The sequence below is a fragment of the Drosophila novamexicana genome, unplaced genomic scaffold (genome assembly GCF_003285875.2).
Source record: "Drosophila novamexicana strain 15010-1031.04,08,12 unplaced genomic scaffold, DnovRS2.1 tig00004555-arrow-pilon, whole genome shotgun sequence".
Taxonomy (NCBI): domain Eukaryota; kingdom Metazoa; phylum Arthropoda; class Insecta; order Diptera; family Drosophilidae; genus Drosophila; species Drosophila novamexicana.
Window position 1 is genome coordinate 2,176,461 of NW_020825052.1, and position 17,690 is coordinate 2,194,150.

General features: G+C 37.6%; 1 protein-coding gene across 1 annotated transcript; it reads left to right on the top strand.

Moving 5' to 3' along the window:
* The first annotated feature begins 15,737 nt into the window (after nucleotides 1-15,737).
* Nucleotides 15,738-17,231, top strand: LOC115770318 (transmembrane protease serine 9). Its single transcript, XM_030715554.1, has 4 exons — nucleotides 15,738-15,843; nucleotides 16,285-16,623; nucleotides 16,692-16,987; nucleotides 17,054-17,231. Exons 1-4 carry the CDS (start codon nucleotides 15,738-15,740, stop codon nucleotides 17,207-17,209), a joined length of 897 nt encoding a protein of 298 aa, XP_030571414.1. The 3' UTR covers nucleotides 17,210-17,231.
* Nucleotides 17,232-17,690: the final 459 nt, after the last annotated feature.

Consider the following 17,690-nt stretch of genomic DNA (forward strand, 5'->3'; position numbering starts at 1 on the left):
TTAACACCCATTGGTTGTTGTTTTTTTTTTAAACTCTTATAACCGAATGCAACCCTATGGCTTTAACGAAAAGAAAGCGCGGTTTAGCTGAGAGTGCTCGACTAGGAGATACCGTGTAGCCAGCTGCGAGCTGCCATAGCATACACTCGGCCTTTTAGCTGTACTACATGTGTACGTATAACAGCAGCAGGTGTTAAAACAGGGAAATGTTCTTAATATTGGTAAATTTTGCGAACTATCGGTTGGATAAGAATTAATGTGGCCACTTACCCGTACAATTAGGCATACCCTCTTCCATATCCATTTTCAATTAATGAAGGGTATAATAATATAAAAAGCCGCTGCAGTTGCGCGCTGCTGTCGCCCGACGACTATGATGATGATGATGATGATGCTGATTATGACAATGATGATGATGTTGATGCTGCAGGAGCGGAGAGCGCAGCGAAGCATCCTGCGCGTCTGGCTCATTGTTCCAAATAAAAAAAGCAAAAAAAAAAAACTGACGCGCCGTCGATTGGGCAAAGAGGATAACGAACTCTCAGACGTTAGCAGTCAGTCAGCCCATTTTTATTCACGCTCACAAACTGATGTCCCCCCTCCCCCCTTCCTACTACTACTCAGGTCATGCAATCAGTCGCAGTCGCTGCCTCTGCCGCAGTCGCTGTCGCAGTCGGTCTATCGGCCTCTGCGCCGCCTTTTCTACCCTTTTCACGGCATTGAATTTCCCCCTTTTTTTAGCATTGCGCTTTGTTTTTGTTACGTCTGCCTCTTTCAATGCAGGGATTTTGCAGCGTCCTGCAGTTTCGTACACAAAATACCCTGCGGGCACAACTTGTTGGGGTATATTTCATTGGGCTGTGCAAAAAGAAAGGAAGTTAAGATTGAAACGTAAATAACTATTTAGTAAATTTTTATGTTAATTGTGAAATGTACTTAAATAACTTATATTATTATTTGTTAATATATATTTATTGAAATTTAAATAAATATATTATAATATATATGCATTAATATGACATAAATGAGTACAAGAATATAACTTCTATATAGTAAATGTTGATAAAAAATTGCTTTAAATATATGTTAATTAACTTACCTTATTATGACGAGGATAGAAGCTTGAATTTGTTGCATTTTTCATCAAATGGCAATTTACAGGATATCTCCTAGCCATGCTTCACTTGAATTGAGTCATATTTCTAGTTTATTGTGCGTTTTTTCTGTTTGTATGCCGTGCAGCTGCCTTGGCTGAGCTGTTATTCCCATTGATGTAAGTTGATCGGCTCCTTGGGATGCAGGCAGATCCTCGAGAGAATGCTCGACTTTTAAGCGTAGGTGTTGATTGGTTCTTGAGCAGCTTTGCTGCGGGCAAGTCAAGAACGGAGTAAATGGCAATCTTTGGTTACAGAAATTCAGCTCTGCTTAGATGATGTCGAAGGGGGCTACGATCCCTCGGCCCGTTTTCGCCCATAAATCCCGGTCTGAAAATGTGCACAAAACCGTAAGTAATTGCTGGGATATGCGTGCAAACATTTGATGTTTTTGCCCAAAAAAAAAACCTAACCTTTTGCCGTGATTGTTGCTGCTCGAACGAGGGGTACCTCGTCGTTGTAATTAAACAAAATTTCGGGTTCAGTGTGCAGAAGGCTAGATAAGGAGCGTGATTACACTAACACAAAACGATAGGGTGATTTCAGCTGGGCTGTAATTTCGATGTGCCAACTATTTGTTAGAGTATTTGTTGAGTTACTTTTTACTTCTATTTAGTCCCACTTTGAAAAGACGCTGCAATCACATTCTTCTAGGGGTTGTTATATTCTATTCTTAAGGTCGGCAATGGGAATGGCAAGTTGACAATAAGGGAGCACCAAGTTGCCCATATTATTCTTTAGGGCTTCTGTAAACAATTCGCCTCACCTGGGCAACAATGCGTTTTGTCTCTGCTTGATCTCTTACCTGGCCCTTACAGTTCGTTCACCCCAAGAAACTGTGGAAGATCTACTTATAACCGGATTGAAGTAATTCTTATATGGGTTGGAATAGTTCAAAAAAAAAAAACGAACAGTTTGAAGCAATTTATGCAAATTATGAATTGAGATTGTGAATAGTACTCATGCTGCATTACTCGGCGTTGCCCAGCGCAGCTTTTACATTTAAAAAGAGTGACAACTAAATAAATGGAATGAAGAATCGAATATACAATATCTAAATATGGGGTCTTAGAAATTATTAAAAATTCTATTCTTGCGAGAGAAAATTGGATTAACTTGAAAAAAAATTAAGTTTATGAAGTTGTATAACTTAACACCTTGCAGTTTTTGATCAAGTATATAGGGCAGAGTCATAAATCAATAAAAGTTTTCAAACTATGTAACTATGCATAAAGTAAAAAGCTATAAAACCCTATAAACCCTTTATACATTTGCAGAACGTAATATGTTTTAAGCATATAGTACTTGATCAGTTGAAGTATTAAAAGTTTTTAAATGATTTAAATTTTAACGCTCGAACAACTTTGAGGGATTTACATATAGTCTGAGATATATAGACTGACTTATACAGACTGAGATATAGTCAAATGAAGCAATAGATTTTGGATAAAATATACTAAACATCTTAAAACGATTCCAATCACAAAGTACTATGATACGATTTTTGAGCCTCAATCCTACAAATAAAGTAATAATACCACGTAACCATTAGAAGCCCATTAAGAAAAGGATATATTCTTTTTATCAGTTGAGTTCGGGTATTTCAATAGCGGAAATGCAAATAAGTTAAGAACAAACCAGACTTGATTAGCAAAAAGTAAAAAGGATATATATGCACATATTCGAAAGGCTGCCAAAACAGGACTTAAGCATAAGGATAAGAGAAATGTGTGCAAAAAGCGCGCCAAATAAAAAACTCGGCAGGCAAACAAAAGACGACGCAGACGACGTGAACTGAACCAAAAAAGCAAAGAGGATCAATCCGCAAGATACACTGGAATCCAGGTGAAGTACGAGTTTTGTGCGGAAAGGTGTGTCAACAAAGCGGCGCGAAAGGAATCTCAGTCGGAGCCTGGCGGACTATTGCGCAAGGACAACGACATGATCGCTGCGAGCTGCTCATGATGATGATGATGTTGCTGATGATGATGATGTTTATGTGTGTATGTATTTGTGTGTGTGTGTGTGTGTGTGTGTGTGTGCGTGCACTTTTGCAGGCGCGCAAATCCACACAATAGGGAGAGAGCAGAGGCCGCAGCCTAAGCCAAAAACCTAGGAGACCAAACGTCGCGCTGGGCTGGCAACCCGTTTTTTAGGGTTGCCAAAGGGGATGATGCGCTATTCCCTTTCTACCGTACAACGTATAAAGCGAATTGCGTTTCACCCCTTTGCGTAAAAATACAAATAGAGGCAGGAGGCGATCGCTTCAAACTATATATATATATATATATATATATATGTATTTTTTTTTATTTGCGCGCGCGTCGCAGCATCGCGTTTTTTAAAAAAAAAATTTCAACTCATTCGACGATTTTAGTCGTTGAAAGTGCGTGGCAGGACGAGCAACGGGCTCCCTCAAAGTGAAGCGAAAACTGTTTCAAAGTCAATAAAAAGTCACAAATTTCAAATTTTCGCATATTTGTCAAAACATAAATATTAAAAAATAGCTAACTAAATAGCTTTTAAGGCAGCTTTTGAATAAAAAACGTGGTGTGGCCATATTTTTCGGATTTTGCGCATTTCAAACTTTAAACTGTAAACTGGCAAGGCGAGAGAGCGAGAGAGAGAGCGAGCGAGAGAGCGCGAGCAAGGCGGGAGAGCAAAATGCCGACAAAAGCAAAATACCGCCGATAAAAAAAAAAAAAAACGCACGAGGAAATATAATAAAAAACAGCAAAACACCTCAAACGCATTTTTGAGTTGAGCTGTTGAAAATATTGAACTTGTTGGAGAAAAAAACAACACATTTACTGGACAAAAGTTTACCAAAAAACCATAACAAAAAAATAGAGCATACACAAATTTCAAATTAATAAAAAAAAATAATTGGCAATTGGCGCAAATCGAAATGAAAAAAAAAAACGAATGTGGCAATCTTTGGTAAGCTTTTCAGCCAAGGGAAATTTAAACGAATTTCCACGGAAATTGGCAAAAAAACACAACAAAACCAATATAATTAAACATAAACTTTGCGATTTTCCTCAACTAAATATGCGCAACATATTCTGTGTAGTTGTGTGTGTGTGCGTCTGTGTGTGTGTGTCAGACTTTTTAAAAATGGCCGCTGTGTGTGTGAGGAGCAGAACAGCGCTTCGAGCTGTTGCTTATGTGTAGAAGAAATTCTACAGCTTACATAATTATTGTATAGTCAAATAGTTATTATATAGAAAGAGGCAGCATGCTCCAGTCGAGCTTGGAATAACTCAAAACAGCTCCGCATGGACCCAACCAAGATTCGTTCTAGTTTCTATATACATACAAACATAACCAACACACGTGCAAACAGCACGCGGCAAACTTTGGCTGTGCTTCTTCTTCTTTTTGCGACAAACTATCCAAAAATAATTCCCAAATAACTTCCATGTTGCGTGTTCTATAGGCCTAAAGATATATGGAATTCGCTGGTCAAAATCGAGGACTAAAAACTGATTTTGGATAAACGAGAGATTAATCTTTTAATTAATCTGTTCACAATTATCAAAAACTAATCTATTTGGTGTCTTTATAGATAAAGCTATCTAGACTGAAGTCCTTAAAATTCGCACAAGCATACAGATAAATGACGGGCAAATAAACAGCAGGACATTACGAATCGATGTACTTTATGGCTGTTACATACATCTTTTCCAACTATTATAACTTTTTAGATATTTTTTCATTGTTAGTGGGTATACATATATGTTTCTATATTGTATTTGCTTATATGCCAAAACTGTTTGTTCCAAATTTACAAATTTCTCAAGAAACCTGGCGATCATTAACATAAATACTCAATTTATTAGATATAAGCCTGCATTTTTTATATAATACTAGCCTATTAGGGATACTCTAGGGATACGCTTATTCTTCAAATTCGCCAGTTTACTTTTCCACCCGTTCGCGATTTTCACACACAAGTTGATACACAAGAATAGTGTAATACAAGTCCTTGCATATGCATTTTTTTCAATTTATTGAAAACTCTTCACGAAGAACAAGGAATATATTTTAGTTCATTAGTTTCATTATGGTATCAAACTGACAAGTCATATGTTTTTCAATTTTACTAAAGGTTTTACGTTAATATTTATAAAGATTTAAAAGCGGTTCTAAGTAGTTATCCTGTTATTTTAGAAACTACTAATAATTAGTAGCTTTTAATATATAGAATAATAGAATAAAGCCCAAAGAGATTGTATGAGAAAATAATCGAATAATTCAATTTAAATGCATATTGTATAGAATAATCTTTTTCAATTCCTAACTTGCTTTCTTACTTTATTCCAATGTGTTGGCAGTCGAGAATTATAAAATGATTTACCCAAAAAAGAAATACTCATAACTTTAAGATGGGCGAAACATATGCATAGATACATTAGAAAAATGTGAAACCCCAACGTTCTACTCGTGTTTACAGCTTTAGAGCGTAGTTTCATGCAGCTCAAAAAATCTGTCGACTTTCTAAAAGCGCTGATCAACGTATTTGTCCAAAATGTATAGCCTTTCATTTAATGTTCGCCATTTTTAGGTTACAGCCAGAGTGAGAACCGAACACCCCGCCGATCGCAGTAAAGGCGGCTGGCTAACTGACCATACCCTATCGACGAGCAACCCCTAACTCTGCAGGCAAGGGGGCACTTAGCTACCACCACCAGCACGAGGAGGTCGAATGGTCAAGCGAATAATTTGTTATGAAACGGCCAGAGAGCAGGCATAACAGGAACATATCACAAGGGTTGAAGCTACTATGGTAGAGGCAAGCAGAAGAGACAGAAGCCAGAACAGAGCGAGAGGCCAAGAGCAGAAGTGCAATAGGCCTTCTGCTGGTCAGTCAAATAACCAATGGTCACCACGTGTCCAATACAAAATGGCACAGTTGATACACATAGAATGCAGTTGAGGTAATACGAAGTGCAGAAATGTTATTATCATCGGAATGATGGAGCTTAACTTCCCTGTAATAGCGTATTTATCTTCTTAATCAGCATTAAATGCAGTAAAAGGTTTAAAACATCTGCAAAGATGGTTTGTATATGAGCTAAATGATTGATAAATAATCCCTCCCAAACGACCGAGGGGCGCAGTTATATAATTACTTGGTAGTCTAGTAGGGATAGGGAGGTTTAGTTGAAGGCTTAGTTAGTTGAACAAAATGTAAGCCATAAAGGTGTCTAATAGGTACAGTATTTTATTTGCCTAGTCTTCTTATGAGATATATATATATACTACCGCGTCTTTGTTTCTAAGTAATCAAGTCTCGCGTCTTTATGTTAATTAAGCTCTCTGTAATATTGACAGATCTTTGCATAGATTCGTCTTTATTAGCAGGCAGAACATATGATCGATACGTTTGGATAACAATATCACACAACCTTCGAGTTTTGCTTTGCTCCTAATATATCTCAAAACCTCAAGACCTACAATGTTATAGAGCTTCCATAGAAACAATCGGCCAATAAATAAGTTTGCATAGAAAACATTGCTTAATTTTCAACATATTTAAATGAATGTCAGCAATAACGAGCTTCATTAAAATGATTAATGATTGGTTGATTGATTGATTGGTCAAAATCTTATCACACATATCATAAAATGGAGAAGAAATGATCATTCTGATAAATGCTTGCATCAATTGTAGACTGATAATTTGCATATTGCCCATCGATTAGTTGGTCAAAAGTGTTTCTTTCACATATGTTTTTACTGCGCTTGTGATATCAAAATAAAAAATAACCCTTCTTAGACAGTAGATACATCTTCTAGCATAACAAGTTAAGACTTGAGATTCCTAGTTTTTAATGATCACGCTGTGCGTTCATCGACAATAGTCGGGACAGCTTTATATATTTACATATATTATTCTTGTTGACAACCCAAACACCTTAAATTCCAGCTGAATAATTGCACACATTATTTTATTATCCTAAAGAACATAACTAATACAGAATTTGATAAACATGATTACACACTCAGCCTTAGTTTAGTGTGACTGCCAAAGAAAACAATTTTACGGCGAGTATTTAAAACTATTAGGAATGCTTTGTTAAATGCCAAAAATTGTATTGTTTCGGCCCCCCTGGGCGTGTCCGTCTTAGAGCTATAAATAGCAAAGTATCTGGCAGATATTTTCAGCAATTAAAAGCGTTGCCTCGTGCTATTGATTGGGCAGGGCAGGGGCAAGGAGGGCTGGGGCGTGTCGTAGCACGCGTGAACTTTTCGATAGGTCGACCTGACATACCCCGCAGCCGCAGCATCAGGTGAAAAGCGTGGAAATGCATTTTCCATGTTAGCTGCTATTCAAATGGCTTAATTGCATATTAAATATGCAGAAAAGTAGGCAAAAAGACGAAAAAAAAATAATATGAACGCAGGCTTTAGCCGGAAAACCAGCAGTTGACCAAATTGTCCTGTGGCCAGCATATATATGTGTGTGTGTGTGAAAATATTTGTATCAACGAGCATTGTATTGCTTGACAGCTTCCTGGCAGCGGACAGCCTCAAACCCAGGCACACAGCACTCTACCCTTCAAAGTGACACCTGATTTGCCGCAAGCACACACACATACACACGTACGTATATCCTTACGTAACCAATCCAAATAGCCAAAAGGTTAAAAGTCAACAGCAGCAGCAGCACGAAGCTGTAAAATCCGTGGGCTGCCTGTCGCATGCTTTTTATACCCTCTACCTCATGTGCATTTTATGCCAAAAATTGTTAAGTAACCAGCAGAAAGCCTTACTCCTACGATCTGAAGAACTTCAGGACTAGACACGTCTATATATAGATATTGTTATAGATTAAAAACAGATTTGAATGACTCCACCAAGACAGCTAAGCAGAACCAATCCCTCATCAAAAAGATGTCATCTTATCGAAGAAGAAATAAAACTTTGAAGCAGCAGAAAAACTGGTATAGGGTATCTGCTAGTCGAGTGCACTCGACTGGAGCATTACGACTTGTTTTAATTGACGAGCCGTGTTGAGAACTTTGGCGGACTGTCACAAATGGGGTGGAAAATATGGCCTTAATAGAATTTCCATTTATGCCCATTAGCCACTGAGCTCCTCCATATGCAGATGTGTAAAGATTGAAAAGAGGCATGCGAAATTTTAAATAATCATTCTCTTTTTTTTTCGTTTTTGACAGTTGAAATATGATGTGCTTAAGTTGAAGGAAACGAATTATAAAAACGGAGCGTATTTCAATAAGGAATTGAGGTCCATAAAACTTTTCGCTTTACAGTAGTTAGAGATGAAAATAATTGAAGGGAATCGATCCTTGTTTAGATAAAACATATTAAACGTATATAACTATATCGTACATATATCATATATTATCAGCATAAAATATCAGAGCCCCAGATTATGCTTAAGTTTGAGAAGAGTTTTTTTAATGTAGTTTTTTTGAGGTATCACAAAAAGTTCTTCCCTTTGATGTGAGAAACTTTTCGTTTCTTAACGAAAGACCTTACATATATTTATTAAAATTAATGGGCAACGAGTTAAGCACTTTCTACTAAACCAAAAGTCATTCAGATATGAAATCCTCTTTAAAAGTTCCACAAAGAAAACCTTTATATAACCTAACCTGGCTTAGCATCGACATTCCGTAGTGGGCGCTGAAATCTTCCATTAAATTATATTATTTCAAATCGATTCTCTATCTACTTAGAAGCTATTCAAATAAATAGTGAAGCTGTAGCAGTTGCTCTTCCGCAGTTGCTTGCCCTTGATAAACTTTTTACAGCCCGTGGATGACCCCACAGAGTTTGCCCAAACAACAACTCAATTAACAAGTTACCTGCAACGTCTGGAGCTGGGCAGAAAACTTAAGTGGCGAAAAAAAAGAAGAAAAATGCTTTGCTGCAAATCAATTAGAAAATTTCCAAAGTTTTGGGCTAAATGTTGAAAATAGTCAGGCTGCAATTCAAGAATTGAAACTCAACCCATCGCAGGGCCCGACGAAAACATTGCTAATGTCTGTGAGGTAACTGGCTGACTGACTGGCTGTCAGTTGTATTGTGCTGTGACTTTTTAACCTAATGAATAATAAATTGGGCCAATTGTCACGCAAAAACAACGCGCACGGACGCCGACAAGATATGGGCTGAAGCTGCCGGCTAGGTGTGCGGATAAGGGTTTATCCAGCAAAGTCAATTCCTTACCTTTTTGGTTGTGTTTGAGTGCCAGGCAGCATATCCAAATAGTAGACACATTTTCCAACCTTTCTTGCACGTTGCTTCCGCAGAAAAGCTAGTATTCTATTATACCCTGTATCTATCAACACGCTCAAGAGACTAGTTTGAATCTACCGACATGACATTAACATAAAACCAAATGTTGCAGTAAACGTTTACTGTCCATATCTCACGAAGAGAAGCTTGCAGCAACTAAAACTTTCCTTCATACAACCTTTAACATGCATTTTCCACCAGCAACGGTGGATATTGCGAAAAGTGTGAATTAAATGATCTTTAAGATCTTTTTTATATAAGAGGTGAGAACTTTGGGTAAAGTGAGAAAAAAGTTTCAGATGCATATTCGCATATTCGCAAAGATTTTGAACATAAAGTCGGAGCCCATCACATGGTAAGCCAAGCCAATTTTCACGGTTCTGGGTGGAATTTTGCAAAACTATAGTAAAAATTGCAGTAGCCTAGCTCTTAAGAAGTCAGTCAATCAGTCAGTCGGTCTAAAAGTCAGTCATTCTATCAATCACGACATACAGTAATCTATATAGAGATTGTGAAGCACATACCACAGGGTATGTGGTAGTCCATCCGCTGGTACGCAAGTGTTCTCACTTGTTTTGTTTCGTTGCAAATGTCGCTTTCGATACATTTTGGCATTTGTTAAGTTGCGCCGAGTCGCTGGGGAAATTGCAAACAAATGCTGTTACGGATACATCATTAGCACAAGGTGGCACTTGCAGTTATTGTTATTGTTTCTGTGGATCCATCACAGAAGTAATTAGCATATTGAAATCTAACGGCTGTTCACGAAACGCTGCGCTTATCAATAATTCAAATATTTTAAGTTGCGTTCTGCCCAGGTAAGTGGGCTGCATAGTTTTTACAGAACACATCCACATATAAATGTTTAATTGCAAAATTCTTAGGCCGCGAAGGGATTAAACGGGCCTCGACGCGGGAGGGGGGAACCTCTTAAAAGCGTGTCAACAGCTTGTCAATCACAATTTGCCAAATAAAATGTTAATGTCAATCAAACGTTTGTTCTATAATGTGCGGATGTGCGAGTGTGTGTGCGAGCGTGTGTGAGTAGTTCAGTTGATTGAAGTCCTTGCGACTGTTTAAATAGTTTAAGCTCAGCATTATTTGCCTTTTTTTAAGCCCTTAAATAAAATACTCTATTCAATAAAACGCATAGATCAAAGCATCTTATCAAATCGTAATCTATTAAGCTATATAGAAAAATATTTATATCTATATATAAGACTGGAGGATAAAAAATCGGAGGCTGAGGTTTCGGGTTCAGACTCATACTCAAGGATCTTTGTTTCCTTACACTTCTCCCCAAATCCAAGCTCCTTTTTTGGAAAATATGGTTAAACAATTTTTGGGGTGAAGTTTTAGGTATCATACGATACCTACATAAGAGCGAACTATTCCAAAGCAATTTTTGAAATTCCACCTGTCACAGTGGAAAATTGGCGGAAACCGGTTGTAGGACTACTTTTCAGTTTAACATTCGCTTGACTTCTAACTCATTATCAAAGTTGTATGTGAAAATTGATAAGATACGTATTTTCTAATTTCTAAAAAAACTAAATAAAACATAATATCTTCGTACACTCCGTACACCGAGACGACGAGAGTGAAAACACATAACATTAGTTTTATCCATCCTGTCATCCATAATACAATCGGAGATTCTATGATATCGGCTTTAGTGTGTAATCAGATCAGATCTGTCATTATTCATCAAGATATGTCGGTCAAATTTGCATTGCTCTAAGCTCTAAAGCCCATTAGCAAGCCAAACGAAAGCATTTAAACAATTAGAAAAAACTTAACAACTGCATTCAGGTAGATATCCCACACTTTTGGGGGCGTAACAGACCTCGCTATGCGAACCTGGCTAAGAGATAAAGCCAACCTACAACTATAATTTACGCCTGCGCAGTTCCAGGAGTTCATTTCATGCCATACACGGACCAGCTTCGACGCTCATTGGTCGGCTTTTAAAGCGGCATTTGCCGAGTCCTGTGATTACGTATACGCCGCATGGGCAAACGAGTCAAAGGCAAAGCCTTTGTTGTTGCTGCTGCTGCTGCTTACCCGAGCTTCCGTTCGTGTAATAGTTGACACTCGGGCTGGGGCCAAAGACAACAATGCCTGCTCGCATTACAAGGATCAAAGGACCAAAGCATACGACGTTACAGCATTCGCAGCACAAGTGCAGTTCGAGTGCAGCACTCACACCGTGCAGACGTGTTGTTTTGCCAAAAATAAAACCAACACACCAATACACTAAAAAGCCAAATAAAACAAACAAGTGCAAGTGCCAAACATTTTCCAAGTTCCAAGCGCTTTTCCGGCCAACCTCACAGAACGGACGCCTATATCATTTTGATTGTTGCTCAGAAAGCCCTGCATTCAATACTTGGCTTTCGAGTAATAATCGAAACCAAATAAGCGATCCTAACTACGTTAACCCAATATTATTATAATCGTTCAAGTAAGTACCTTATTTTACCTATTAGCTGATTATATTTGTTGTTTATATTAAGCTAACATTTAAGAATATATTCTGTATATATATATACATATAATAAAAATAAAATATACAATTCTGTATATAAATATACTTTAACTACTTAGTTAAAGTTAGTTTTTCATGCTTCTCTTGGCCCAGATTTCGATGTTTGTGTGAATTGTATAAAACTAATGATAGACATATTTACATAATTTATTAGAAAATAAACTTAATGTCGATCGGACGAAAACTGAACTTAAAATCTTAATTCAATTAGGAACTAAGAGTCTATTTTCATTTAACTTCATTTTCTGATTTAGTTTGTGCTATAATTACACGGAACAGTCAGAACAGACAAGTATTACCTATTTGAACCAAGCTTTGATTATTACTTATACTTATTATTATTTTTTTATCAAAATATATAATCTTTTTAAAACTTAAGCCAAAAACAATCAAGAGGTTAACCCCAATAATTCCTGTAAAAACCCTTTGATAACGTGCTGATAAATATTTGCTACCAAACATTACAGATTATATATACGAAGTAGAATGAATAGCTCATGTGGTTATATATGCACAAGCTGCTATCTCCCAAATTTACCCGATTCACGTTGCTTCAAGAAATCACCTTTCCACCTATTTCCCGCCAGTGGAAATTGAAAAGCAACCTGTACAGTCTTGAACTGCACGTATAAATTTGCAGTCATGAGTATGTCGACTGGCTATTAATGCTGACCATGAATATATATACTTTATTAAGTCAGAAATGCTCTATTCTGCTTGTTACATATATTCGCAGATGCTATTATTCCATTAGTACCCATTTACTATAATATAATGAGTGCAAAGCCGAATAAAAAAGTGTCATAAAGCCGTTTTCCTTAATTTTTCCACATTTTCGATTGTCTTTCCCGAAACCCTTACTAGCGTGCACCTTCATTGCATGAGTAATTTAGCCAACAATCAAAATAACTATTTCTTAGCTTTTACGGTTAGGGCTGCACTTTGAGAAGTCAGTACAAGAGATAAATATAAGGATAATAAGATAAAAATGTAAAAGAACGAAGAAATTAAAAAGTGTTGCAGGAAGAGAATGAGATACATGTTAAATGAAACAGGAAATAAAAAACAGCTTTTAAATAACTTTGAGATTTATAATCCGTAATTTTTTAAGGAAACAAACTTGACTACCAAATATATGTGTAACGCAAATCAACATCACATTGCAACACACAGAAGGAAAGATAATTTAGAGAGGTTAATTTGTATCTAAAATAACGAATGTCTGCTAAACGCGACAAGTTTATTTCTCCGGCCACTAAAGTGACGGGAATCCGTTTTGGTTCTTTCAAGGATCCCTTGTCACACAGCCAGGTCAATGAATACATTTTCAGATATAATATTAATGCTATGGACTAAAAAATTGTTTGATGAAATTTAAATCAGATATTGTGAATTTCAACTATTTCCCCAATCATTCTTAGTAAAATGTTAGTTTTAAGGAACACAAATGAAGCAGCTATAAAATTATAATTGATATCGGCTGATATCTACCGATAAGCTCTTAGCTCTTAAATTAGATATAATTACTACTATATACAACAATATTCAAAAAATAACCACGACAGAGCTTTAAAATAGACTTCTAATAAATGCGAACAAATAAAACAATAAAACTTGTATTTGTCGAACTTGTCAAAATATACAAGTGTAGTAGGCAGCAGACTGATTGGCAAGCAAGGCTATATTTATACAGTTCTTAATCCAAATTGGCTTGGATTAATCTGTTAATTTTGTTTTCCAGGTAATTTCTTAACTTACAGTTCCCACCAGCCACCCGCATCACGAGTCGTGTCAAAGACTTCCTCCATTGCAAATTAGTCACCAAAACAAAAGGCGGTTGTTGAACTTTTTACTCCAAACAAAACGATTATAAAAACGTTGGCGACAAAATCGCAAAGCGACCTTCACATTGAATGCGTCCAAGTGCCAAAAATTGAGCCAATACAAGCAAACGAATGTTGTGTCTGGATGTCAATGCACCTAAACCAGTTTTGTTGGGGGAAACATTCAGGTTTCGTTATTATGTATTATGTATTATTTATTTATTTTGGTTAGGCTGTCAACAGATAATTTGTTGTATTTATTAGCATTTGTCGAGACACAAAACCCGCCCCGATCAATGAACCTGCCAATATTATTGTTTGGATGGGCGACAAATTTCTGTTTCTGGGTTTCTAAATCGTTTCGTTTTCATTTGAACCAATTCTTGGATAACGCGCATCACATGCCTTCCCAGCTGTCTGACCAGTATAAATCCGTTAGTGGTCTATTAAACCAATTTGTTAATTGTATGTCACGATATAAATATATCTACATCTATTCAATTTTAATTCCTGCTTAACATTCATATGCGCTCTTCTACGTTTTCCATTGTCTATTTGGAAATTAAAATTCAATTCCTGATTGCATAAATAAACCACAATATATAATTAGTTCTTACAATGCCTTATCAAATTATGCCCAATGCGCTACACCTGCATTTTTTCACTGTCTATGTCATTGAGGGGCTGGGCGACATTGTAAGCGTCGCTTTTTTTTTTAGTTTAATTCAATTTTAAGGGCAATGTTAATGTCATATTTAACATTTCCAGCATTACATTGATTGTGTGGGTTGGTATCAACATTGAAATTCAATTATCTACGCACTTTGGCCCATTATCATGCAAAGCTGCATGCACTATTTGCATAATAACGATAATTGGGCCAAGTTACATTTTTCATTATGATAAATGCAGAGACATACTCTGTTGCCAGTGTAACGAAAACTCAAGACAGGAGTTCCTTATTCAAACTAGGGCGGAAATAAGGTACTTAAAGTTTCATCTTCAGAAGCATCTTTAGCTTTGGATATAGGGTCAAAACCAGTATATGTGATCTAGGCGGAAGTATCCGAATGAAAGATAATCCGTAGAAGTTACATATACCCAGCAGAAACAACATTTGTAATTCTTCTGCCCTCGTTCCTACACAAATAATATGCAATCGGAAATGATATAATACTTATAAGCTGCCAAATGTGTACATTAACCAATTACAAGGCAGTTTTTCTAAAAGAAAAAACATATTTTTTTACATTTTTTTACAATTTATGTGCACATTTTAGAAGAATCTTATTAGCAAAATTTGTTTTGAGAACGATCTTAAAAGATATACTAAATATGTTCAAAAGGTGGTTTAAAGCGTGGTTATAATCGAGCCTGAGATCAATCCAAATTCAATCCTTCTTACATAGCCTCTGAGATGGACGCGTACAATCAGACGGACAGACGGACAGAGAGTCAGACAGACGGACAGACATACAGACAGTCAGACAGTCAGACAGACATACAGACAGACAGACAGACAGGCAGACAGACAGTCAGACAGACAGTCAGACAGACAGGCAGATAAGGTCAAGAGTATAAACATTGGTACATAATTATAATTTATAGACTGGGAGGCGCCTGTTACATAACTTTTTCCCACTTTATTAGCCCAGAAAAAAATTGAAAAATAAGGATAATGGGGCAATAAACTTGATGCACCTACATGCGTAAACGGTTGAAAATATATATACAAATACTCATATTGGCACAACTATTTGTCAGCCATTCAATGTCATGAACTTCACTGGGTCATAAAAAACGCAACACACACACTCAAACTTTTTTTTGCTTTTGGCTTTTGTTTACATTTCACGTTCGTAGTATTCGGCAGCGCCTACAATATTGTGAACAGGTGGTGGAGAAAGGGGCGGGCGGGCAGAGAGCCAGACAAAGCAAATGAAGTGCCAAAACGTGGTGCACATGGGCGACACGGAGGTGCAGTCGCTGTCGCTGTCGCTGCCGCGGCCGACGTCAGCAAGCTTTAAGCTTGACGGCAACAGGTGTTGAGACTTCCGTGCGTTATCAGAAAGCTCGCTAATCCGCATAGAACAGCAGCGAGCCAGACACGGGCTCAGCCGAGCCGACCCATATATAAATTTATTTGCGCACAGAATATTTGTGACAGTTCGTTGAATAGTTTTGCACCAGCAAATGCTTAACGGTCAGTTTTGAAAGGAACAACAATATGTGGAAACTGGTGCACATTTTTGTAGTTTTAAATGTTCTTCGAACTGCGCAGGCGCAAATTGCTTGTAAGTACTACCTTAAGTACCTGATACTCGATCCTATAAAGGACATCGAATACAAAACAGATAGTTTTATCCGAAGGCTGTTGTAGCCAGTGTTGGTAAAGAATATAATAGGGTTGACATAACCTATACTGCAGCAAAGAATTCAAAAAACATTGAAAATAATGTTCGGTAATGTGTCTTCCAAATAATAGTTACTAGTGTGCCCTGCTCTGTGCGGAATCCCAAGATCGTTGGCGGCAGCGTGACGGAACGCCATGAAATGCCATTCATGGTTAGTCTGATGCGTCGTGGTGGCCACTTTTGTGGCGGCACCATTATACATGAGCGCTGGATACTCACCGCTGGTCACTGCATCTGCAATGGCCTGCAAAAGTTCATGAAGCCCGCCCAGATACAGGGCGTGGTGGGGCTCCATAGTATACGCGAGTATCTGAACGGCGTTGGCAACGGGCCGGATGCCTTGCGAGTGGACTTTAGGAGCATTGTTCCGCATCCCCAATATGACTGCAACAATGTGCAGCATGATATTGGTAGGTATACATTATATCATAATAATTAAAGCAAACTTCCTTCTATGGACACATGTTTATCCGTTTAGCTCTGCTGGAAGTGGTGCAACCCATGGGCTTTACAGCCTATATTCAGCCGAGCTGTCTTAGCTCGAGGGAGGAACGGCAAAGTTTGGTGCCAGAATACGGCACAGTGTCCGGCTGGGGCTGGACAAATGAGAATCAAGCGGAAGGCGAGCGTGCCGATGTTTTGCGCAAGGCTACAGTTAAAATATGGAACAATGAGGCCTGCGAGCACTCTTATCGTGCGCTGGGCAAGTCCAACAGTATAACCGATACCCAGATGTGCGCGGGATACGAGAATGGCCAAATCGATTCGTGTTGGGTGAGTATGCAACTTGTTAGTAGAGCACAAATGTTATGTTGCGCACTTTTTATTTGTTTTCGTCAGGCTGATTCCGGTGGCCCTTTGATGTCGAAGGAACATTATTTACTGGGCGTTGTGTCCACTGGCATCGGCTGTGCACGACCAGGCTTACCAGGCATTTATACACGTGTCAGTAAATATGTCACATGGATGCAAAACGTTATTGGTAACAGGCGATAGTCGTTAGAGATTGTCAACCAAATGTGATAAAACTGTGATATTACATTAAAATGTATTTACATAAGGCAATTAAATGTTATAAATCCACTCGTACTCTGTAGATAAATTGTCTCCGACTGAGTCTAAACGTTATTTTGCGTAACAAAATTATATAGTCTCAAAGTTAATAACCAAGTGCTGGCATTTTTTTTAATAGATTTGAAAAGTAATTGGCAAGAGCGCCAATTGTACAGTTAAAAAGCTTATTGGCAGCACTTTCTATATCATGCTGACCTGAGCTGCCAGATCGTTATAAATATCAACTCTTGCAATGGCAAGGTCAATGATTATCAGCTGCGCTGTAAAAATACGGACAACTAAGCACTGATGAAGTAAATAGAAGCATCTTTCTAACGGCTCATTTAGAGATAGGTAATTATTTATTCTACATTCAAATACGACTCAAATGAATTTCCCGACTCTTTTGAAAACTGTTAAAGTC